At 44.5% G+C, this 26,240-nt stretch overlaps 1 protein-coding gene across 1 annotated transcript in view; it reads left to right on the top strand.

Annotated features, from left to right (window-relative positions):
• The window catches only part of MYBBP1A (MYB binding protein 1a), a 45,522-nt gene that overhangs the window by 3,710 nt on the left and 15,572 nt on the right, over window positions 1–26,240 (top strand). Inside the window, exons 5-21 of the mRNA XM_069971151.1 lie at window positions 154–261; window positions 1,874–2,064; window positions 2,788–2,955; window positions 4,087–4,204; window positions 13,425–13,714; window positions 13,885–13,995; window positions 14,092–14,217; window positions 15,584–15,790; window positions 18,272–18,380; window positions 18,858–18,942; window positions 19,844–19,995; window positions 21,142–21,228; window positions 21,420–21,572; window positions 21,700–21,864; window positions 23,137–23,294; window positions 25,034–25,168; window positions 25,536–25,632. Coding sequence (XP_069827252.1) covers window positions 154–261; window positions 1,874–2,064; window positions 2,788–2,955; window positions 4,087–4,204; window positions 13,425–13,714; window positions 13,885–13,995; window positions 14,092–14,217; window positions 15,584–15,790; window positions 18,272–18,380; window positions 18,858–18,942; window positions 19,844–19,995; window positions 21,142–21,228; window positions 21,420–21,572; window positions 21,700–21,864; window positions 23,137–23,294; window positions 25,034–25,168; window positions 25,536–25,632 — 2,460 coding nt within the window. The remainder of the gene's footprint in view (window positions 1–153; window positions 262–1,873; window positions 2,065–2,787; window positions 2,956–4,086; window positions 4,205–13,424; window positions 13,715–13,884; window positions 13,996–14,091; window positions 14,218–15,583; window positions 15,791–18,271; window positions 18,381–18,857; window positions 18,943–19,843; window positions 19,996–21,141; window positions 21,229–21,419; window positions 21,573–21,699; window positions 21,865–23,136; window positions 23,295–25,033; window positions 25,169–25,535; window positions 25,633–26,240) is intronic.

Here is a 26,240-nt window from a genome sequence, read left to right as displayed (position 1 = left end):
AATATACACACCTCCTTATGACTACTATTCTATAACTAACAAGCTTGTATGGCTCCTTTGAGCTTGTCATATAGATTTGTACATATCTGAAATAGCTCTCAAATAAATTTTATATAAAGTCTATGTAAATAAATGTGTTTTTTTTTGTTACAGGATGCAAAGGTACTGCTGCAGTGTGTGCAGTTGCTGCAAAGCTTGGCACAGTACAGAGAACACCTAAAGGATTTACCGCGAAAGACTTTGGTGGACATCCTATCAGAGGTTTGGCCTCTATGTTACTCTCTTCATTCTCTTTTTTCACCCTGACTGCTAGTTGTGCAGCCTGGGGCCAGATTAGCTGGAATGATCTTAAAGTGTACCTTTCACAGGAAAAAACATTTGACGTTCCCCGTAGACTTCCGTAATGCAACCATCTCTTCCCGTTACACCAAGCCAGGAGAGGAATATGCGACTTCTCCTGGCTTTTTCTCCTGATCAGTCTTGAGCTGAACACTCAGACCCTGACAGAAACATTTGATATGAAATTTTATCCCCTGGAACATATGAGACATCCACAATGCAGAGTGTAAAAAAAAAAAAAAAAAAAAAAAGATCTTCTGCAGTCTATCAGTCATCATCCTCCTATGGAATGCTGGGGACAAATGTGCTGGTGCTGCCTTTTGTCTTCTCACAACAACAATAAAAAAAACTTTATTTGTAGGACTGCAGACACTGACAAGCTAAATAGACATAATGTTACTCTTCCATAATTATATAAAGTGTGGTAGTTGTTTTCTATGTGACTTATTTCCTTTAGGGGGATTCTGCAGGAAGGAGAAGTATGAGCTCTTCCTTTATATTTTCTATTAATTTCCTGTTCATCCACTTTTTGATTTAGCTCAAAAGACAATGAAAAACTGCCATAGAGCTGTGTGCTAAACCACCTTTTTTTTACTACTTTAAATGGTTAAAAATCTGCAATTCTTCCACTAAAACAATGATTTGTATGTATATAGGCCTCAATGGGAAAAATAAGTTATGTCCTTAAGCAAGCAGGGATGAAAGAAATAAAAACAGTCACCATCAAGAAGGGGGACCGCCATTGCGGCCTTTTACAATAGTTACTAATAGGCCTTATTCTGATCCCATTGGCTTTTTATGGTGGGATCAAATTAAGTGTATGTTTTGCTCCTGTGCCCTCATCACAGGAGATCAGCTGTCAATATGACAGCTGATCTCCTGTAACCACACAGAGCAGTAGTTTACAGTTTCAGGTAGTTTTAGCCAGTTACATGCTGCTTGCAAATCATGACAACGACATGTCATGGGTTCTGATTGTGTAAGGCTGTTATACTCACCAATTGGAGGTCTCGGCTTATGATCATCTCTATGGCAGTCCTGGGGGCTTTCTGAAGGCCCTGGGCCTGCCATGGATATGCCTTTACACAGCCATGCCAGAGGCCTAGCTGTGTACATTGCATAATGCTAACATACAGTAGTGGTGCAGTGTATTGTAACAGTGATTAGATCATCACGGGTTAATGTACACTAGTGTAAAAGTTAAAAAAACTAAAATAAATCCCTCCATTCTACCCCCTAAATAATAAAATTACCTTGTATTCCCATACAAAATAAACTGTTTCATTAAACATTCAATAAACTTAAACCATACATGTTTTGGCATCGACACATCTGTAACGACCCAAGTATATAATTAATTATACTGCACTGTGCATAAAATAAAACAACTGCACAGAATTGATGTATTTTGTCAATCCGCCTCGGAAAAAACATAAGAGATGAAAAGATAATTTTTCCAATTTTTATTAATACTATAGTAAACCTTAGGACTATGGGAGTTTTAAAACAATAAACAACTATTTAACATCTTCAGGTTCCAGAAGCCACCTTTGAAGAAGTCCTCTTTGGAGTTCTCCAGTCAGATCTTACGTCAGCGTTCAGCTCTCCCGAACAGCTGCACTTGCTTCTTGTTGGACTGCAAAAATTTCCAGGAGTTCTGAAACCCAAAAAACTAAAGAAGCTTCTTGGAACATCTTCAATTGTTACACAAGAGAACGTCCCAAAGTAAGAAAAAATAACGTGCTCTCTAGGTAGAGAAGCTTGTTCTTAAAGGGGTTATCGAGCGCTACAAAAACATGGCCACTTTCCCCCTACTGTTGTCTCCAGTTTGGGTGGGGTTTTGACACTCAGTTCCATTGAAGTAAATGGAGCTTAATTGCAAACCGCACCTGAACTGGAGACAACAGTAGGGGGAAAAGTGGCCATGTTTTTGAAGCGCTGGATAACCCCTTTAAAGGGAACCAGTCAGCACAATTATGCTAATATGGTCCCCAACTGCACAGTATAGATCTACTGTGAAGCCCCCTGAGTCTACCAACTGCACCTGCAGCGGTGGCTTTATCTGGGGGAAAAGGAGTTTTTTTTTCTGACACAAGATGCTGGGAGACTGGCGTTAACTAGTCATTATAGAGAGACCTGTTGTTGGCCTCTCTGCCTGTCAATCATCCCCGCAATGCATGTTAAAAGCCAGAGCCGTGACTAGTCACAGGCAGCTCCCCACCCAGATGACTAGTTACTGCCCCTCTCATGCACTGGAACAAAACTCCTTTTTTGCCCATGTAAAGCTACTGCTGCAGACGCTTTACTGCTGCAGCACAATCATGCTTATTGGTTCCCTTTAATGGCTAGACCCAGACTATATTGTGTGTGAGAGCAGGAGGCTCTGCAGCTAAACAATGGAACAGTTGTTAGGTCTAGTTCTGTATGTCTGAATTTCTTTATTTTCAGGTTGGTGGAGTTGTTAAAAATGGCTGCTAAGTCTGTAAAGAAAGAAAAGTGCCTGCCAGGAGTGGCTCTGGATGTCCTGAAGATTGCCCTGAAAGAAGATGCTTTTGAATTATTCTGGAAAGAAGTTGTGGAGCTTGGTTTGATGGAGGAACAGTCTGGGCCATGCGTGTATGTTTTCAGTGATATCTTTTGACTTTATTAGATGTTGGCGGCTAAGAGGGGGCACTTGCAATCTGATGACAACTACTAAATACAATCCTATGTGATTTAGTGTATATCTAGTATTTCATTTTGATGACAGTGGAGGGTCCCCCAGTTCAGCTAAACTGGAAAGCTACACTCAAATAGCTCCAATAGACCCATCTATGTATTAATGCTTGTTTTTTCCCATTAGTTGCTCTTTTCTCTTTTAGCATTTAATACTAGGGCTTCCCCAACAGCTGCCAACAGATGGCCAAACATGGAGAACGGCAGAATACTAGAATTTGGAAAGGTGCCACTTTAAAAGTGGAAAGAGAACCCCTTTAATGCTGGCATTTATATAATACAGGGGTGGGGAAACCATGCTTCTCTGTAGGTCCTGGTGCTAGGGAGCCCACCCACTGTTTCCCATCACCAGCGGCTGTCTACATATGTACCTTACATGAATGACAACCTTCTCCATACATACATTTAAATGTGTGATGGGGTTGTAATCCATGTGAGGCTTTCCCTCTTTGAGGCTTTTGACATGTCATAGAGACTTGCCAAAAGTTTTGATCGGTCTGAGTGTTCATACCTGTACCGATTGGGAGAGCTAGCCTGGAGAAAACTACATGAAGTGTTGTGGTCCTCTCTTGGCTTCGTGTCATGTGATCAGTTGGGTTCATTGTGTAAGTCTATGGAGCCCGCCCTTTTTTTTTTTTCCCCCTTGCACAGAGCAGGGACCGGAAGCTCTACAGCATGGTCCTCTTCTTGTTCAGTCTCCCGCTCTGTACTGGTATGAACACTCATACCCGGACTGAACAAAACTTTTGGCATGTGCTTGTGACGTGTCAAGTTTTTTTTTATGACTGGGACACTTTAAAGGAAATCTATCAGTGTCAGCAGTTTGTAACCTGAACTGCATCTATTAGATAGGACAAGAAGACACATGGTACCTTTCATATATCTATCTGTGCTTCCAGAACATAGAAAAATGAGTCAAAGGGGCAAGCTGTAACACCTCCTCACTCTTCCCTCCCAAAGTAATCTTAGCCTTAGGACTTTTCTTGCATATGTTATTTTTACTATTGTGTAATTAGGTCTGTCTCTTTTTAGTTACATGTGCTACAGGTTGCTTGGAGCAGCTCTTCCTTTTCTGGATAATGATCAGTTGCAAATGATACTTCGCAGAAATATCATGATACGCTATGGGGACCATGTAGTCTCAACTCAGGTAAGAGGATTGCATTTCTTTAGGACCTTAACCCTTTAAGGACACAGTGGTTTTTGGCCTTAAAGGGGTAGTGCGGCGGTAAACAATTACTCACAGAATAACACACATTACAAAGTTATACAACTTTGTAATGTATGTTATGTCTGTGAATGGCCCCCTTCCCTGTGTCCCACCACCCCCACCCGTGTACCCGGAAGTGTGGTGCGCTATACATACCTGTCACGTGCCGACTCGTCTCCGATCTTCAGTCTGCGATGTCGTCTTCGGACGGCCCGCCCGAATCCCTCCGAGCGTCCTGAGTGCCGCCCTCTGCCGCGTCATCGGCTGCTCAGCCGCGATTGGCTGAGCATAACTGTGCTCAGCCAATCGCGGCTGAGCATCTGATTACGCTGAAGAGGTCGGCCTGCACTCAGGACGCTCGGAGGGATTCGGCCGGGCCGTCCGAAGACAACATCGCAGACTGAAGATCGGAGACAAGTCGGCACGTGACAGGTATATATAGCGCACCACACTTCCGGGTACACGGGTGGGGGTGGTGGGACACAGGGAAGGGGGCCATTCACAGACATAACATACATTACAAAGTTGTATAACTTTGTAATGTGTGTTATTCTGTGAGTAATTGTTTACCGCCGCACTACCCCTTTAAGGACAGAGCTATTTTAATTTTTGCATTTTCATTTTTTCCTACTTGCCGTCTCAGAGCTATAGCGCTTTTTTTTTTCTTTTTTTCACCTACAGGGCTGGTTGGGGCATCATTGTTTGTGCCACAATCTCTAGATTTTGTTAGTGTCATATTTGGTTAATTTTTTTTTTTTTTTTTTTTTTTTTTACTTTATCAAACACTTTATTGAAAGACAGTCATGGGTACAAGCAGTCGTCCAAGATATTAAGGCACAGAAATAATATGCAGTAAACAACAGCACTTCAAGACAACAAATCAAGTCCTTGCAACGGTACAGCTCTACCGCATAGTCCAGAGTAGATCTCAACCTAGGGGTCATTATGCATATAACACTGCTAGATAGGGCAGGAGCGGTTCCCGTCAGCTCACTATTTTATTGTTCTGCCAGCTAGTGACCCAGACAAAAAAGAAACACAAACTTAGCAACAAATGGCTAAAGACTGAGGAAGAGAGAAAAGGAAAAGAAAAATAAAAAAAGGAAAAAAAAGGGGAAAAAGAATTTGGAGACCAGCACAGTCTCGAGGGGAGGGGAGCGGGGATAAAGGAAGGGGGAGTACCGGGTCCAAAGGAAGATCAGTCGGAGAGAGCCAAGGTACATACAGAGCCTCAGTGGTCCCATATGTCAGTTCAAGGCGACCCATAAGATCGATATAGTGGATTATCCATGAATGCCAACCAAAGCGACCACATAGCCGTTGTCGCTGGGGGTGCTTCAACGTGCTCCGCTCTCATTTCCTCCATACGGTGGAGGTGCTGAATTTCAGCGAACCATTCCGATACTGTGGGCGAGCGCTCCGACTTCCATTTCCTAGGGATCACTGTTCTGGCCGCTAGGAGCAAGAAGCGAATAATGCTTTTCTTACACTGTGAGAGAGTGCCTGGAATCATGGAGAGCAGGTAGGTGGAGGGCTGACTAGCAAGACTTACTCCTGTTATCTCGCGAATCAGCTCTGCAACCGCCGCCCAAAAGCCCCTTAATCTAGTACAGTCCCACCATATATGTCTCATGGTACCCTGGCTTTGCCCACACCGCCAGCATAGATCTGATACCGCCGTATAGTATGAATGGAGCAGAGTTGGCACTCTGTACCATCTTGACAGCACCTTAAAGTTAGTCTCCTGGGCTTTGCTAGCCACTGATGATTTGTGACATAGAAAAAAAGCTTTTTCCCAGTCAATTCTCGAAAAGGACTGATTTAGTTCCAGTTCCCAGCCCACCTGGTACGGAAGCTTGACATCAGGGAGAGGCTGCGTCAGGATAGCATAAACAAGCGACACCACATGGGTAGGCGCTTCTGTCAGCACGCAGAGCTCTTCAAAGGGCAGTAGCTGTCTATGAAGTTGCAGCGAGCGCACTGATGCATTATAGAAGTGTTGCAGCTGCAGGTACTGCCAGTCATATCGCTGTAGACGAGTCTGCTCAGGAATCAGTGCCGCAAGGGGCAATAAAGCTGAGGCTGTAATGACCTGGCGAAATAGAAATCTACTGTCCATTGAATGCAATAAAAAGTCTGTGCCAAGTGTGCCGGGAGGGAAATCAGGATTATCGAGAATTGACGTGAGAGGGCCATCAGGAGTAAAAAGCAATGTCCGCGCCAGCTTCCTATGGAAGATGGACAGGGACGTACGGGCAATCAGGGGTATGCGGGCGAGCACTGCCGCAGACCATGCCGCCGGTCGTACCCATAATGTTGTAGGGAGGGCGTATCTCGAAAGGGACTGTTCCAGCTGGACCCACAGGATGGCCTCGGAGCGGTGGAAAGCATCCAGCGTACGAGCCGCTACTGCTGCCAGATAATATCTGTATGGATCAGGGAGTGCCAATCCACCATGCTCCTTAGCCAAAGTAAGGGTACTCCTAGCAATTCTCGGACGGGCTCTCATCCAGACAAATCGCGAAAACACAGCAGAGATGTCGCGGAAAAAAGCTCCAGGAAGAGCAATAGGAATTGTCTGAAACAGGTACAGTAGGCGTGGGAGCAGATTCATCTTTATTATATTTATGCGCCCCAGCCATGAGAAGTCTTTGCGGTCCCATTTGGCAAGGTCCCCCTTAAAACTAGCTAAGAGTGGGGTAAAATTTAATTCACGGACTCGGGTTAAGTCAGCTGAGCCATGAACTCCCAGATATTTGAAAGATGTGTCGGTCCACTTAAAAGGGAAGCGGCGACGCAGCGCAGGAACCTCAGCTCGCGGGAGAGTTACATTCAAGGCCACACTCTTGGCGAGATTGATCTTATGATTGCTCACAATACCAAATTCATGCAAGGCAGACATGAGAGCCGGCAGGGAGGTGCCGGGCTTCGTGACATACACTAGAAGATCATCCGCAAATGCAGAGCACTTGAAATGCATGTCCCCCACCCGTATGCCTGTAAGACTGGCATCCTGACGGATGGCCTGCAGAAGGTGCTCCATGGCCAGGACGTACAACATCGGGGACAGAGGGCACCCCTGCCTAGTTCCGTTACGTATAAAGAACGGTGCAGACAACGACCCATTGACTCGAAGCTGCGCCGTCGGGTTCCTATACAGGGCCAGGATCCTGTGAACCGCTAGTGGTCCAAGTCCCATATTACGCAGTACACCCTCCAGGAACGGCCAGCCCACCCGGTCAAAAGCCTTCTCTGCGTCTAATGAAAGCATCATGCAGGGGAGGTTAGAAAGGCGCGCATGACGGATTAAAGAGAAGGTTTTGAGAGTGTTTTCACGGGCCTCTCGGAGAGGAATAAAGCCCACCTGATCCGGGTGGATTGTACGTCCCAGGAGGGGCGCCACTCTATTGGCCAACAATTTCGCATATAGTTTCGCGTCCGTGTTTATCAGGGAAATGGGGCGATAACTGGGGCACAGGTTGGGATCTTTCCCTTCTTTCGGGATGACTACTATATGTGCTCGCATAAAGGATGGGGGCAAGGGAGAATCGGCAGAAATATTATTGAAAGCCGCAAGCAGGCACGGACTAAGTACCTCTTGCAAGATCTTAAAGAATTTGGCCGTATAGCCATCGGGACCCGGGCTTTTGCCTGACGGGAGCGCCTTTTATAGTGCAGGTTAATTCCTCCACTGTGAAGGGTTCTTCCAGGGTGGCTAATGAGTCAGGGTCTAGGCTAGGCAATTTAGTACGGAGAATATACTCCTGTATTTTGACTGGCGTGGCATCAGGATGTGGATCCAGGTTATACAGTGACTCATAGTAGGCCCTGAACGAGACCAAGATATCTGATGTAAGACGGTGTAACACACCATCCCTATCTTTGATGGATTGGACATACAGAGCTGCCCTTTTATCCCTCAGGGCTCTAGCCAACATCCTTCCCGCCTTATTACCCTCCATATAGAACCTGCTCTTACAGATCTGTCTAAATCTCTGTTGTTTCTTATTCAGCAGAGAAATGAGTTCATGACGAACCCTCAACAAGTCCCTATACTTCTCCTCCAACAGTGTGGCCTTATGCGCAACCTCCAGGGTATGTAACTCAGTCAGCAAGCGCTTCAGTTTAGCAGCCGCCTCCCTCTTAAGCCGCGCGCCATGTCTAATAAGGACCCCCCTCAGTACACATTTCAATGCATCCCACTTCATCTGGGGGGAGGTGGGATCGTCAGCGTGGTCGGCCTGGAAATTTAGTATCGCAGCGCGAAGTTCGGCCATACACTCAGGGTCCCGCAGTAGAGACTCATTCAGCCTCCAATTGTAAGCCCTCCGAGTCAGGTCCGGCATGGCTAAACTGCTCATAACCGGAGCGTGATCCGAGTATATAGCACTACCAATGGAGGTGGAAGAAACTCTAGGCAGGAGATAGTGATGCACAAAGATGTAATCAATCCTGCTATATCTGTCATGTGGATTACAGTAGAAGGAATAATCCCTATCAGTGGGGTGCTGCAGCCGCCACACGTCGCAAAGTTGTAGGTTATGAAGGGCCTTACGGATTTTATTTAGTTTTGCTCGGGAGAGGGAGGAATGACCTGAAGAGGTATCTAAAGTCGGTTCTATTGCTACATTAAAGTCACCACATAGGAGGATGTTGCCCTGAGCGAACACGGACAGGTCATCCAGCACCTTAATCAGGAAGCTGTGTTGATTCTGGTTAGGCACATAGATATTGGCTATTGTGTAGGGTTGGTTGGCTATGAGACAATTTATGAATATAAACCGGGCGTCCGGGTCCGTCTTCGTGTCCAGGACTTGACACGACAGTGACTTGTGAAAAAAGACCGCTACTCCCTTGGATTTACTACTAGGGCTGCTGCTATGGTGCCAAACAGGGAAGTAACAAGAGGAAATAGTAGGCATACTGGCCTGGCTAAAATGCGTTTCTTGAAGACATAGGATCTGGGCACGTTGCTTGTGCATGGCATAGAGGATCTTGGCTCTCTTCTCCGGAACATTGAGGCCCCGAACGTTCAGGGACACAATATTCATCACCGCCATGGCCAAGGGTAATGACGACTTCCAGTGAACCCGGGGGAGAGGGAGGGACCGTGCTGGTAGGGAGAGAAGAAAATGTTAGAGTGGAGAAACAACATCAAACAAACAAAGGAGCACCTTAAGAGAGGATGCAAAATAACTAGCAAGGGCAGTAGCATGGCTGCCATTAACAGGCGGATAGAACCCGCCGCAATACCTATTGGGGGTAGGTACATAGTGGTCGGTTGAGCAAGGTCGCCTAACAGGGCAAAGGCCACATCGGGCTGACATTCTGACTATCACACAAAAATAGCTCAATAAGTATGGGGGTAAGCAAAACTGGCATTAGTAAGGGGAAGAAAACGTAAACTGATGGGGATATTAACATCACAAACAGTGCAATAAACCAGGAGAGGCATGTAAACATGCATCCGGGGTTGTGATTAGGCATCTGGAGCCCCACATCAGGCCTCAGAGTCCGATCTTGACACACTGCGCCTCCTTCTTCGTGTCCGCTGTGCACGAGGGGAGGGCTGCAACGGTCTCCCGCCAGAGGTGGAGGGGCCTGGCTGCCAGGTAACAGTGTTAGAGTCTTGCAGCAGCCTTTCCCACTCGAGCAGGGTCACATCAGGGAGGTCAAGAGCGGTGAGAAAAGTTCCCAAGTCTTCTGGCGTGCGTAGTGTAGCGGTGGTCTCACCCAGGCGCGCTATCAGGGCGAACGGGAAGCCCCATCTGTAAGGGATGTTGCGGGACTGTAGGTGGGAGAGGAGCGGTCTCAAAGCCCCGCGCAGCCTCAACGTACGCCGTGAGAGGTCAGGGTAAAAATGCAACTTAGCACCATCGAAGTCCACTTCAGGCAATTGGCGCGCCTTTTTCATTATTTCCTCTTTGACAGCGTAAAAATGTATTCTACATATTACATCACGAGGTTTACTGGGGTCAGAGCTTTGAGGGCGCAGTGCTCTGTGTGCACGATCAATTTCTATCGAGGCAGTGGGGGGTTTTCCCTAGCAGCATGTTAAAAATACCGGTTAGCGTGGAGAGAAGATCAGGAGGACGAGTAGCCTCAGGTAGGCCTTTGATCCGTATATTGTTCCTCCTATTCCGGTTTTCTAAATCGTCCATCTGTGAATAGAGATATTGCTGCTGGGAGGCCTGAGAAGACACTTTCGCTTGCAAATCAGTGAGAGAGTGCTGGACAGAAGCTTTGAACGATTCTAGATCTTGCACTTTCACTTGTAGTGAGGATATATCCGCTTTAACAACGCCCAAGTCTTTCCTCCAGGCACATTTCAGGTCTGAGGCCATTGACTCAAGATCCTGTTTGGATGGTAGCAAAGTCAACAGGGCTTGTAATTCAGGGTGAGCCCTCAAGGTGGCAGCAGCCTCCACTTGTTTCATGCTGGGAACTGCTGCAGGTGTTTGCACAGTGGGAGACATGGAGGGGTCTGAGGAATGTCTGGCCATAGCAAAATGCAGCCCCGGTACAGAGCCTTGCAGGGTAAGGGGGCCTTCAACTGGTAGGGTGACTGGCCTCGGTGCAGGGTGGCAATCCCCCAGGAGGGGCGTAGGAGGGACACTCAGAGCAGGGTTACGAGCCAAGGGTTGCTCAGCTGCAGGCTCTGTGGTATGTATTGGGGCTGGTGATGTCAGGGTTAATGCCGAGCTCAGGGGAGATTGGGGCCGTCCCCCTGCACAGGCCTCCGGTGCGGGCAAGGGCATATGGTTTCCTGCTGTTTGGGTGCGTGCAGGCGCCTCCGCTTGATGCGGCTTTGTGCCCGTGTCCGGCTCCCCCCTATCGGCTTTTACCACCTCAGCTGCCGGTCTGTCCGTGTCCCCAGGGTCCTCCACCTCAGGCTGCGCAGGGGGTAATGGCGTCTGCCCGGCGCGCGCTTCCGGTTCGGCCCGCGTCACTGCTGAACGCCGGTCTTGGCCGCCTCCGACACCTCGGGACCTGCTCTCGGATGCAGCCGCCGCTCCCACCGCCTGGTCCGCCTGTGGCCCGTCCGTCTGGCTGCGAAGTCGGCGCTGGGTAGAAGGCGCCGCGTCAAGCCAAGATGGCGCCCGGACCTCCGCCTCGTGCTCCGGATCCTCCGGTAAGCTGGCCAGGGGGGAAAAGTAGTTGGAAATCGGGGTAAGAGGTATCCCCAGCTTCCCCGGTGGCTGCCTGGTCTTCCTGGCTTTCTTCAGCCCCATATAGCTGCGATGTGACCCCAAATTCAGTCAGCCCGTGCAGGAGCTCCTAGCCCATGCGACCAGTCTCCTCCATGTCAGGCTCCGCCCCCCTTGGTTAAAATTTTTAAATATTTTTATAAAAAAAAAATTCTGATAAAAAATGTGACAAAATATCCGCAATCCTGGTGCTTTTTTCCTCTTTAAGTTTACCCTGTTTGCCACATGGCAATTGCATTGTTGCATCTTAATAGATTGTACAATTGCGCAGGCTATGATATATAGTATGTTTCTTTGTTTTTATTTGTAAAATAGTAAAGGGGGGTGATTTAAACTTTTATTGGGTGAGGGGCTTTGGCGTCTTTTTGAATTTTTTTTCTTTTACTTTTAAAGTGTACCTATTGTTATAAAAAAAACTTTTAAAAGTCAAAAGTTCTTACATTGGTCCTAATGGGAGGGGGACTGCGGCTTCAGCGTGTTAGAAAAAAGAAAAGAAAAAAAGAGTTGAGCTCCATAGGAGCCCATTATAAGTCTGACTTTTTAAAATTCAGAAAGAAGAGTGGACGTGCTGCAGTGCGGTCTTCTCCCCTGCTCTATCTCCCAATCGATGCAGGTCTGAACACCCAGACTGATCAAAACTTTTGACCTGACACTATGTCAAAAGTTTTTTGTTTTTTTTTAAATAACGACAGGAACACTTTAAAGAACACCTAGGGGACTTTTATGAGCAATCATTAGATTGCATACACTGTTCAATTCTATGCCTTAGCATTGATCACTGTTATTGGCGCTCTGCACACAGTCTGTGTGAGGCAGACTCTTACCAGACTGTTGATCAGACTACACAGAGGTAAGTATTAGACCTCTTGCAGTCAGGGAAAAAGATTGGGACCCCCGCAGCCAGGGTCTTGATCGGACAGTGACAGGAGCACAGCTATTGGCAGCATTTAAGGGGTTAAGGGGCAGGCATGAGATTGCTGTAGCCCTCTAAGAAGTGATCTCTGCTCCTGAGCTTGCTTCATATAGCCCCTGGATTTTATGGCGTAACTGTATTCCATGGCATATATTTACCTCATTTGTTGGGAAGGGGTTAAAAGCATCATTTTTCTCATTCGTTTCATTGGGGGAATACAGGCACAATGGGTATAGGCTGGTGCTACTAGGAGGTGATACTAAGCACAAAGGGAGAAGTTTCCCAGGACTGGATCCAGCTTTTCCAGGCACCTGGAACAGAGCGGCGCTGAGTTAAAGGGCAGCAGGCTGATAAGCTGACTGCCGAGCTAACAAAGCGATTTGCTTTGTTATTACCGTAAATTCGCCAATTTCTTATTACTGTTCCTGGTTCTCCATGCACAACACTTCTGGAAGTGTTATGGTTTTTAGCCTCTCTTTATCATTCTCTGTGTCTGCATTGAGCGACCTGAGCCAGGCTTTAGAATACAGCAGTATCTCTGGCCAGTGGTCATCAACACATTATAATATTGTTGTGCCTATATGTGCACAACCCTACTATGGGTGAGTGTCCATGTATCTGACCTCACCTTTTCCCACTAGAGGTACTGTGCTACATCTATATGTATACAAAAGAATGGTAACAGCATCCAGGCAGTTTAAAGTGCAAAAAATGCCTTATTACTTCATGGCACATACATAGCAGCGACATTTCGACCTACATGATCTTTCTCTCAGCTTGAGAAAGACCATGTAGGTCGAAACGTTGCTGCTATGTATGTGCCATGAGTTAATAAAGCGCTTTTTGCACTTTAAACTGCCTGGATGCTGTTACCATTCTTTTGTATGGACTGAGTTCTGATGGACTACAGGACTGGTAACTTTACTTCATCCCATTTTAGATTTTTGTTTAACATTTTTGAAGTCCATTTTTGTGACTGAAGGAGTGCTGTGTTACTTTTTACATCTCTATGTATTTTATTTTTTTTTTCCCGTTGCAGCCTGCAGATCGTTTTAAATTTGCACCAGAGATGGAAAGTTATGTTGGCGCATTTCTGGAAAATTGTGATGATGCCGAGAAGCAACTGACAGTTCTTATTGGCTTCTCTTCATTGACCAACCAAGGATACCCAGTGGTTCCGAGCACATGGAAGGTGATACAACATGTTAAACCAGCTGCACTGCAGAAATATATTGACTGGTTGAAGAGCATGTTTATTACTCCAGACATGGATTCCTGCCTGGATTTTACCACCAAGAGACAGAAGGAAAACCAGGAGCATACAAACATGTGAGGGTTTTTAAACTTTTATATTCAGTACATATGTGAACATTCTTACCTGCTAAAGTCCAAGTGTATTTAGTGCTTATAGAGAACTTCTGTAGACACTTCTAAGCCAAAATGTTCAATGCACAAAAACCTCATCTAAAATGCTCAATTTGTTTTTTTAACTTCCTCAGACATGAACAGTCTGTGTTTAGAATGAGGAAATGGATTATTCCTCGTCTTACCAGCATCATTGACAATGTCCACGTGAAGAGGGAAGAGAGCCAAGTGATGGACGTTGCACGGTAGGTGGCAAATAATGCCCATGTGACTAGCAAAACTGAGACCTAGATCTCAGCAGACTAAACTGTACTGTAAACTGTTTATTATATCTTGTGCAGGTTTATATTATTCCATGCATTTTTTAATGCAAAAAAATCGATCTCTGATATCCCAGAAACAGACGCACGTCTGTCTGTGCCTTTGGATGACAGAACACGGTCGCTTGTGGCTGATGCTTTCTTTAGGTAAGTGAGATTGTGTAAAATAGAAACTGATTCAAGAACGTTACTGCTATTTGTGTGAGGACAAACCTAAAAGTGGAGCTCCTTGGTGAAATCAATTCAGATTACATACTTAATTTACTTAACATAACTTTTCATATTCTTTTGCCCATGGTGAGTCTAACAATTCATTTCTTAGTTATTTATTCAGTCTCCTCCTCCCAGTTCTCGGCTTCTGCTTTCTGCTGAAAACACAAAAATCTGTGTGTGAGCTTTTCCCTCCGTCTCCCTCTCCTCCCCCCATCTAAGACAACTGATATAAACAAGTCTCTGGCAGGTATTATCTGCAGCTTTGTAGCTTCTTTGTAATGCTGGGAGGGTTAATCTTAAGTCAAGTTGCTGATGAACTCAGTCATTATCCCTTCTGGCATTACTAAGCTGCAGATAGGGACTTGTTTACATCAGCTGTCTCAGAAGGGAGGGGGGACAAGTGGGAGCTGGAAAAGTAGAAAGGAGCAGCTCAGAACTGGAGGAAGGGGACTGAATAGATAATAACAAGTACTGAATGAACTGTTAATCTCACCATTAAAAGTATTAAGTTATGTTTGAGTGGAATACTCCTTTAAAGGGATTTTCCAGGCTTTAAAATGTTTTTCAATTTTGCTATATCTTTGTAATGTTCCTACATTTGCTATAATAACTCATTTTCTCGATTGTTGCATTGGCCATGTGACCCTGGCCAACTTCATTTTTACCTCTTTCAGTGACCTTTGCTCCCTATAACTGCATTCTTGAGAATGTGTAGTGCAACAAGAACAATTTCATGCTCCAAAAGAGTTACATCATGCAGCTGCCTCCCAACATCCTGTGTTAGCAATGCTAGGGGTAGAGGAGATTCTCGTGCAGTAGGAGAGGAAATATACATTTATTGCCGGAGTGTTCCCTTAAAGAGGACCTGTCACTTGGCATTCCGGCGCAGAGCCCACCCAACCCCCCGGTGGAGCCCCGGATACTTCTTTGCTGGTAGTCCCGCCTGAAGCTGTGCACGCGCTGTATACTAATTACCAGAGATGAGTCCGATGCCCATAGAGAATGACAGGAGCAGTCATTCTCTATGGCCGTCGGACTAGTCTCTGGTGTGCGTGGCGAGATCTCCGTCCCGGGACCGGATCCAGGAGTGGGACTTTCAGGAGAGGGTAAGTATCCGGGGCTCCACCGGGTGGGGGGTGTTGTCGGACGGGCTCTGCGCCGGAATGCCAAGTGACTGACAGGTTTCGTTTAAACAGAACGCTTTCTTTTGTACATTGATAAAAATAAATGAATTGTCCAATTTGCACAGTTTTAAAGTTTCTTCTCTTTTTTTTTTTTTTTTCCTTTTTTCCCCGCCTAGCATGTTGTTTAACCTGAATGGCATGCATCTGTTAGGAGACGGTCCTCAAGTTGATGCTTTGAAGGAAAAGCATGTGGTTGGTGTCACTGCTGATGGCATCTTGTGGATTCATTGCATGGTGCGCTACGCAGATGAGTTACTTTCAAAAGAAAAGTATGTGAAAGCTGTTAAGCCATTCAGTGAAGAACAAAAAGATGCCTGGGATCGGTAAGATGGCTGCAGCTTTGTGATATTTTACCCTCTTCATACACTGATGTTTGTTTGTGTACATCATGCCTATCAGAAAGGCAGGGATCACAGCATTGATTTCAGTGTCCCTAACAATTAGAGTAAAACACATATGATGTGCCATCTTTACATTTTGTGGATGTATCCGTGCCATGGAGGGCACACATGTAGCTATTTCCTACCCCTTAAAGCAGGGGTCTTCCAAGCCACCATAACCGAGTGATGCTATCAAGTAATAAAAGGCACTTAGGATGGGTGACTTTGGATAGGTAGGGCAAATACTATGTCCATCAGTCTTTTAACATTACTAACGGTAAATGTCCTAGCTAAACATAACTCTGTAACAGCAGGGTACTTGTCATCACGGTTCCACTCAGTCAGACAGCCTCTGCCTCTTGAGTGTGATCATCGTCTCCAGGTGGAGCTTTGTTGCATCTGTCTCTACGTTGGGGTTGCCGCTGAGGAAGAGAAGGGGTGGTGTATGGCCAATCGGCAATTTGAGCGACAGGGAGATCCAAAGATTCACAAAAGCATTCCACATCTGCTGGTGTCTGTAAAGCATGTAGGCGGCCACCTTTCCTTACTTGCAGTTGAAATGGATATCCCCATGAGTACATCAGGTTATGATTGCGTAGTGAGTCCAGCAGCGGTTTGAGAGCGCGCCTTTTTGCTAGTGTTAGGCGGGAAAGGTCTGCAAGTAGTTGTATACGGTGTCCATCTATGAGTAAAGTCTCTTTATCCCTGGCTCTGCGCATAATCTCCTCCTTCACTTGATAGAAGTGAATGCGACAGATGACGTCGCGCGGTTTGTCTGCATCAGGGTTACGAGGACCAAGCGCACGATGTACTCTGTCAATCTCTATCACATTGTCAGCAGGCCTTTCTAGCAAGGTGTTGAAGAATGATTGCAATGTAGGCAGCAAGGCTGCAGTGTCCACCGTTTCAGGGATGCCTCTAAGCCGGATATTATTGCGGCGGTTGACGTTTTCCTGATCATCCACCATGTTAAAAAGAGAATGAATCTGTTGAGTATATTGGGCAAGCGTGGCTTGTTGATCAGACTGTACATTTTGCAGGGCGGCCTGTGTTGCCGCGACAGTGACCACATCTTCCTTTAGCCTTTGCACCTGATCAGTTAATTGGGATAGGTTAGCAGAAAGTGCTTTTATTTCCAGTTTATATGTGGACTCCAGGCGCTGCACATATCTCTCCATATCTTCTTTGGTGGGCATAGCTGCCTTTTGCTGTTTAAGTTCCCTTAAATCTTCGCCCATGGCAGGTGTTTTAGGTGGAATAATAGTAATTGCAAGTGGGTCACAGCCTGCGGCTAGAGGGGGGATATGTCTTCCTGAGAGGGGCAGTCTATAGGCACAGAGGCCGAGGTGCAGGAGGCTGTGAGGATCAGAGCTGCAGCTGGGAGGGCCGGTCCGTCACACAGCAATGGCAGCTGTGAAGGCACAGAGAGGCACGTGGGGCCCAAGATCCGCGGTACTTCTCTCGACTGTAGCGCTGCCGGGATGAACAGGTGGCTGCGCGGAGTCTGCCGGTCCCGGTCAGGGGAGCTAGTGGTGGGCGGCAGGTAAGAGGCAGGAGCGGGGGAGGTTGCAGGGGAGAAGCTGCTGCTCCGTAATGGTGGCGGGGAGACCGCGGGACTCACCCCTGTGCTCCTGAGATACTGCCGAATGGGACCTGCAGGAGGAGCAGCTGTCGGCTTCTTCGTCCCCCGTGATTTGCCGGTGCTTGGGGTGGCAGAGCGGGACATGTGGTGCAGTTCAGCTGGTGCTTATGTGCTTGGTGCCGGGGAGAAGGAGCGGAGCTCTTACAGTAAGCGAGCGCTCTGCACCATTCCTAGACCACGCGCCCCGAGGGCACAAATGTGACGGTAATAAGCACAAAAAAATTGTCTTTGTCTCGTCTTCTGACTCGATCATACTGGATCTTAGATGATCATTCAGGCAAAAGCAGCAGCAGTAGGAGATGGGTATCATTTATATGAAAATTCCCTTAAATAGTCTATAAAGGAAATCTGTGGTCAAAATGCTATTTTTATAGACCATAATAATATATTGTGCTCTGTCAGGGGAGTTTTTCTTTATTAAATCTAAATACATTTTACATTCTTAAAGCAGACTGGGTCCATCATATGACTAGCATTGGTTCATTTACTACATGCATTATGTATTGCATAATCTCAATGTCTAATGAGAACTTGAAAAACTTAGCCGCTTTCTTTCACAAACAGCACCACCCCTGTTGTGTGTGTGTGTGTGTGTGTGTGTGTGTGTTATTACAATCCTGCTCTATTCACTTTAGTGGAAGTGAGCTGCAATACTACCATACAATCTGAAGACTATGTACCAATTTTTTTTTTAAATCCTGGATAACTCCTTTAATAAGCTTTATTTATTCCTAAAATCACAGCAAAGGGTTTGTATAACAACTGAATACCCTTTCCTCTAGAATGCTTCAGCAGGTAGAAGATCTACAGAAGAAAATAAAGAAGTCAAGTAGTATGGAGCTGTCAGCCTATCAGCAGTTGCTTTTGCTGGTTGGGATTCATCTTTTTAAGGTAAAAATTGGAAGTATGTACAGTACATATCATACACTGCATATCATCCAACGACAAGCAGTTGGATGTTTTTATATTGCAATATCAGTCAACCACCTCCACTCCAGATTGATATTTTCAGCCTTCCTATAATACTGGTGACCTCTGCTAAGTACCTGCTTCTGTTTAGTTAAAATGTAAATATGCAAAAAAGGGGAGTCTCAAAGCACGGGAATAGCCAGATATCCCTCTCTCCAGAGAAGGAAGCCCCTTTTTTGCATATTCAAATTTTGTATGGGACAATCAATGGAGACTCGTAAATGAGTACTCCATTGGAATTTTTCACTGTTCTTCCTGAGTTCAGTGATTGTTGTGTTTTGTTTGTTAAAATGTAGTTTGCTCCCCGTATAGGTGTACGAATTTTGTAGTTTGTAGAAAAGTTTGGGACTGTTTGTAATATGTTCTTCTTTTTTCCCACCCCATTTTTCTTTTTTTTAGACTCCTGAAGAGAGTGTGGAGTTGTTGAATGATATCCAAAATTGTCTGGAAAAAGCTCTGAGCAAAAAATCCAAAAAGAAGAAAGGTTTGTTGTCCTGCCAGTAGGTCTGCATGTAAATAATGACCTGCCAGTCACAAACTTATAATTCTCAGAATATCAGACCACATAGGAATTCTTCTTCTGTTAGACTTGTATTATGTAACTGTAAACGTATTTGTTACAATACCAACTATATGACAACTAGTTGTAATTGATCGTTTGATCTTTGTATAGTCTTATGTTGGTATGGCAGGTGTAACTATACTGCCTAGCTGTGAATATGATAGATATACCACTCTATAACTAACCGTTATGTAAGTATGTTAAAGTGACACTGTCACCTCCTTTTTGCATTGTGACTTCTCTACACAGGTGTAAAGGGTAAATTTAGCAGTTTTCATACCTTATTCTATATCATACGTCATGGTGCTTGTTAAAGTAAAAAGTGATCTTTTATCATCTGCAGATTGTGCTAAGTGGGTTGGGCTTCACGGGAACACTGTCACTTAGCCCGCCCACATTGCTACTGTTGGCCCCACCCCTCTGTGACATCAACACATAGGGCCCCACCCCCTAGATGCCCATTGGTATGGGCTGACCTAAAGGGGGTGGGGCCTAGTCCTTTAGGCCAGCCTGTTCCAATGGTCGGTGAGGGGACGGGGCCTATGTGCCGATGACGTCACTGAGGGGCTGCTGTTGGCACCCACTTAGCACAATCTGCAGTTGATAAAAGATCACTTTTTACAAGAACAAGCACCATGATGTATGATATAAAATAACGTATGAAAACTACTAAATTTACCTTTTTACACCTGTGTAGAGAAGTCAGAATGTAAAAAGGGGGTGACGGTGTCACTTTAAGTTCTATTTTGCTGCCTTAATGTAACCTGGTGTAGCGCTAAACCTGCATAGCTCTGATCCTAACCCTCTTTGTTTGTTGTATTAGCTTCAGAGGAGCCAGAATGGGTAGAGGTTATGGTTGAAATTCTTCTGTCACTCTACTCACAACCAAGCAGACTTTTCCGCGTGGTCTCGAGAAACGTCTTTAGGAAGATTTGTCCGTATCTGACCAAGAATGCCCTGCAGCTGATCCTCAATGTATGTATTCTCCACATCCACATTATGTTGGTTTACTGGGTTACACATTAATACAATTTGGTTAATGTTGTAATATTTTATGTTTAAAAATCTATTTTTTAACATGTCTAATTAAAATGAGATTATTTAAATTAAAGAAGAAAAATACAGTTTGGTTGAAGATTCTGAATAAGGCTTTTAAGATTGGCAATGTTCATCATAGTCCAGTGTGCTACCTGATAAGCCAAACACCAGAGTTAATACTAGAGAGAGAAGTATAAATCTTCACTTTATACTTTTGGGGGCTCTTTTATCAAATGCTCAAATGTGCCCCTGGTGTGTGCCACAGATTTTTCTGCAAACCACGCTGTTCACACAAAAATCAGCATCTTTTCTGTGGCGTATTGCCTGCTCACTTGATGGGTGGGGGTGGTGGTGGCTGTGTTTTAAAGTGAAAGTACCACTGGTCCACCGGTCTTTGGTTTTTACATGAATAGACCAGCGTGGTAATGCCGATGCTGTGGTGCTTATTTTTGAACTGCCACATGGTTCCTGTGCAAGGTGCAGGTCTGTTACGAGCAACAGCTGACACTGGAGGTGGTCCCGCCAGCCCCCAGTGTGACGAAACTCCCTCTGTGACGCAGCTCCATTGAGTATAATGCAGCCAAGTCACAGAGGGGAGGGCAGATCGCCACACTGGGGTTTGGCACGCCCACCTTTAGTGCTTCCTGCCAGGCAGTTGCTAAGAAGACCGTGCGGGGTGGTTAAATCATGGCAGAAATCTACACCTGCTGGGGGTTTAGGGGGCCGGCATTTACATACTCGCAGTGGGATGACAATCGACAAGTGAAATTCACCGCGGATACGGTACGTGTAAACCTACCCGTAATGTCCCCCATAATCCTTACTTTTGTATCTTGCTGTTTTTATTCTTGTCACTAGATCTAAGTACCCCCGTAACACCAAGAATCACAGTAAACGTGTAGATAGGCTCTGTAAATGAGAACCAATTATAATACTCCTCCACTGCATGGAGAGGGTCACAGATCTTATAGTGAGCAGAGCCTTGTTGTTGTGTGCAGTAGTGTATCTATGCATTATAATGGTAATTGCTCAATCATTCAGTGTTATTGCATGTTTATATCTCCATTGCATTGTGTCTTTAAGGTTTTTGACCCAGAAGAAGAGCAGAGTGAGGAAAGTGCAATTGTGGTAACCGATGATAAGGATAAGAAGCGCGCTTCTGAAGATCAGGTGCAGTTTTCTCTAGTTTACCTCTTCAGTTTTCTCGGTAACTTTATAGGTAGCTTGTAGCTTAGACTTTATTTTTTGTGGTTGGTTTTGTTGAGTAAAAATTGTTTATTAGAAAGGATTCACCTTACAGATCAACTTGTATCTTGAATTGCTTGTTAATATTTAACTAAGATTAAAATGTCTCCTATAAGGAAGAAGAGAGCAGCTCTGATGAGGAGGGCAGTGATGACGATGACAAGAAGAGCGATGATGATGATGAGGAGGAGGAGGAAGAGGGGGATGAAGATGTAAATGAGGTTTTCCGTAAACAGCTTATGCAAGCCTTACAAGGTGGCGGAGCCATGGTAAATGGACTGTTTTTCTAGGTTTATTTTGTAATGTATTCTAGATTTAAAAGTTGTAAGTGTCGATAATAGAGACTGGAATACTGGGTTGTGAATATCTATTTATTCTAGTTTATTTTCATGCCAGGGTGGAGAAGACAGTGATGAAGAAGTGGATGATGATACCATGATGGCCCTTGATGAAAATCTGTCAGCGTTATTTGCAGAGCATCAAAAGCGTATTCAGGCCAAGAAGAACGAGAAGGCCAAAATCCGTGAGGAGAAGATCTTGCGGAAAGATTTTAAGATTAAGGTATGTAAAAGATAATTTTCCTCTAGTAGGGCAGGTCGTTTATTTACAGTATGAGAAAATGGTTTCAGGCCATGTTCACATCACTTTACTGACGGATTGCACATATGTCGGCATCCTGTCTAAATTAGATGTTGTGTACAGGTATGTGCCCCCTTAAGCCATCATAACATCCTGATTTTTGAAGCCAAAGCCAGGAGCAGACCATGAACAGAGAACAGGTTATAAAGGAAAGACTGAGATTTCTCTTCTTCTTTTAAATCCATTCCTGGCTTTGGCTTCAAAAATCTTTCAGATATCTATGTGTGTACAATCAGCATACTCATACCCTGGTCTCAAATAAACCCCCACTCCCATTTACCTACCTGGATTAACTAAGGCACATGCCTCTTAGTCAATCTGGGGGGATCTGTGCCTGCCATGCCTCCTCCCCGCCTTGCTGCAGATAAAATCAGCCCCTCTACCGTGGTGTATGCTAGTGGCACAGATTGATAAATCTGCCACTGAATGCTGCATGATTTCCTAAATATTATAGTGCCTATTAAAAATGCCAATCATCCATTGATCCATTTATTCTCCTTGGAAAATCCTGATATTTTTTTCTTATTTAATCATTGATACTAATGTGATACTGAACTGATTTAGCCTGCAGTCTTTCTGATGTCCAGAAGGTGGCAATATATCTACAGCTATTGAGGGTTTACTGTATAGACTGCTTTGAGTTGGCTTTGATAACAGTTGTTACTGCTCAAATATGATTTATCTCTATATTCTATGTGATCAGCCCTGTGTTTCTCTGGAAATGTCCTATTTATTAAAGGGGTATTCCAAAAAGTTTTTTTTACTGTCAAACTGTGCTCAGGGTGCAGATAAATAGAAAGGAAACCTATACTTACCCTCTTTCCCCTACGCCACCACTGTTCTCTCCTTGTCGGCCTCCTGCTACATTTCCTTGTGCTCCTGCACACTGACCCCCACTGATTGACTGAGCAGAAAGGGTCTCATGCGACATAGACACAAGGGGTTTCAGTGGGGACTGGCGCAGAGTCAGTGGGGTAAGAGTAGTTTTTTATTTTTTAATTTTTTTCCTGTTAAACTGCACAGTTAGAAGGAATAAAAGTGAACTGTCCTTTTAATTCCTGCTCGGTTGTAATCCATATTTAGTTGTGTTAATAGGTGGGCTTTTTTTCCTGGTCCTAATGCAAGATATGTTAGCGCTCTGGAATTAAGGGCGCTTTATAAATAAGTAAATAATATGTTACATCTTATGTGCAGGTCTTGGACTTGATCGAAGTGTTTGTGACCAAGCAGCCTGATAGCCCGCTGGTATTTGGTATAATTGAGCCTTTGATATCTGTAATAGAACAGAGTATGAGCTCTGGGTCCAGCCAGCAGGAACAAGACTTCCTTCGTAAAACTGCTGATATTTTCATGTAAGTACATGTTTATGAGTTTGAGTACATGTTTATGAGTATCAGGATAAAGGATTTGGAAAAAAAAATGCAAAAATCTAATTTTTTCCAGTCATTTTTTATTTATTTTTTGTCCTGTATTTGGTGACTGACTGACGCTTGTAACATTTGGTTATCACTACTTCTGTGATTTAATGGACTTCTATTAATGGTAATATGAGGTATGGTCACATGCTCCTTCATAGAGTGCCATGTTATGGATGAGAAAGCTGTTAGAAGGATGAGGGATCAAAGAAATGGAGCTTCGACATAGTAATGCAATGTGTAACAAGACAGGAGTATATTAAAAGGGTGTTCTCATCCAGACAAGTTATTCCCTGTTTACTGGATAAGGCATAGGACATTGTGGGGCTCCGACCACTGGGGTCCCCCACAATCTCTAGAATAGGGATCCTGCAATACAAATGGGAGGCAGCGCTCTCTTCATTTTCTAAGGAGATAGACAAATGCAGCTTTTGTCTATCTCTGGTGGCTTTGTAGAGAGGGAATGCAGAGGTGCTCGTATTTGAGGGTCCCAGTTGAGATTGTGGGGGGCCCTATCGTTGAGATCCTCCGACTAGGTGTAGCCGTCAACCAAGTTTTAGGCCATAGATGAAAATAGTCCCATTAGGAAAAGACTGCGGCAAACATGTTGGGCGATACTATTGGATTTGAAGAACGTCCAACCATTGAGAAATAAAGGAAGTAAAAACTCTTCAGATGTTTAATATGCACGCTTATACTGAATTGATATATACTAAAAGTGCAGTATAAATGGCGAAAAACATACAACATAAGTGCAATATACATGTGGCAAGTGCAAACTTGTCAAAGTCCTGGCTGCAGCTGTCTAGTTTCCTGTGCAGTTACTCTGCAATTGTTGGGTTTAGGTTGTAGTATTATAATCTGGACACTGGCTTAATTCGTACTGTGTTTATACTGTGTGTAGGCAAAATGTCAGATTACTAAATTACTTTAAAAAAAAAAAAAAAATGCAATTTTGGTTACTAGGAGTATGTAATAGCAGCATATTCAGCACTTATGTGTTCCAGTATTCAGAACAAAGAGCTATACTAATATATACCTGCCCATGCCCAACAGATTCAACACTTCAGGATTCTGACAAACAAATATGATTACGTTACTTGATTTATATAACTTTGTGACTGTTACTTTATTAAATAAAACATAATATATATTACATGTATACTTCTGTTGCTGCCAGTGAGGGGCGATATGCCAGCAATGGTTGTGTTAGGAACTGCAGGGCTGCACAAGCACTGGATTTGTAACTGTTACATATCACTAGTTCTACTACATGCAGTGTTAGCAATACTGAGCCTCCCCTAATATCTACTCTATTGCATATTAGCATTAGAACGAATATTAGACTTGGGAAGCAGCCTGTTAGTAGCCACCAAGGCACAGTGAAGCAGAGTGAGTAGACGGTCATACACTTCTTACCTGGTACACTGTGCCGCAGAGTTGGTTACACAGACAGCTTCCCCAAGTGTAATGACTATTCTAATGCTCACATGCATGCTTGTATCTCCTTTGTTAGCCTTCAGTGAACCAGAAGCTGCTTCTTTCGTAAATATAATTTTTTTCCTATTCTTTTCAAGAAAACCGCAGTATAGATTCTCTCTATGTGCTTTATGTGATGATTTAGAATATCTATCTCTTTAGGGCAGTGTGACAATTCATCTCTTCTCCTTCCCCAGGAATAGTTTGTGCAAGAACAAGCGATACTGTAAAGATGTATCCGAGCTCAAGGATGATTTGCATGATATGATGGAACGACTACTAAAAAGAGCCATCAAACAAAGCGACTCTTCTGTGGCCTTATATTGTTTCAGGTGAGATTTGCCAGTGCAGTACTGTAATTTAACTGTTTTTCAGAACCGCAGCACTGCCGTACATCTACAGTAGACAACTGTGTGTGCCTCTGCTGGGTTACTGCAGCACAGCTGCCATTCACTTTAGTGGGAGCGGAGGGACAGTAACCCGTCACTATACAACCCGACAGTAACCCGTCACTATATACAGAGCTGTTCACTTTGTCTTTCTTTATAGGCCAGCTCTGTGGCTCTGACAAACAGCTAATCAGGGGGGAGAAACTCTGAATACTGCACTCCATTGCATACTATACATAATGGAATGATGCTTGAGATTGTACTGTGTTGCATTCATCTCAGTATTAAGAGTCATTTATTTTCTTAACAGTGCATCACTGTACCTCTTCAAAGCATTGAGAGGTGGTAGAACAGACCAACCAGAGGAGGTAGAAGAGAAAGGCAAGAAGGAACAGTCACCTGCACAGGTACATGGCCTGGGCCTCATACAAAAAAGTGGTGTAATACATGGAAAGCCAATAAAGGAGGAACAATAAAATATGCCACTAGAAGAAGAAAAATTGTTGCACAGGCGGTCTAGCCACTTTCTAAATTCTTTATGGAGACCTGTCGGCCCCAGAACACACCCCCGGACAGGGCCCGGCATACATACCGGCTCCTGCACTGTATGCCGGGCTCTGTCCTGGGGTGGGGTGGATTTGCAGGGGCTCCTTTAAATATCTGCTTTTTTTTTTCAGAAATCCAGGCAATTTTAAGAAACTTTGTAATTTATGTAGTTTATCAGGCGAATATTCCGTTATCTGCATTTTAAAAAGCCTTGTTTATGTTATGCACTTAACAGTAAAACTGGCATTTTTCCTTTATTCTATAGGTCGGTCTGAACACGGCGATATGCATGGTTACTAGTTTTTCTAACGCTTTACTATTTTTATTAGCAGTAAAACATTTTTATTTTTTTTTTGCAAATAGGCATATTTAAAATGGCCCTATTGTGACTCTTTTATAGCGCTTTTATTTTTTCACCTACGGGGTCGCATGGGGTGTCATTTTTTTGCGCCATGATCTTTAGTTTTTA

The sequence above is a fragment of the Dendropsophus ebraccatus genome, chromosome 5, assembly GCF_027789765.1.
Source record: "Dendropsophus ebraccatus isolate aDenEbr1 chromosome 5, aDenEbr1.pat, whole genome shotgun sequence".
Taxonomy (NCBI): Eukaryota; Metazoa; Chordata; class Amphibia; order Anura; family Hylidae; genus Dendropsophus; species Dendropsophus ebraccatus.
This window is presented reverse-complemented; position numbering and strand designations above follow the sequence as displayed.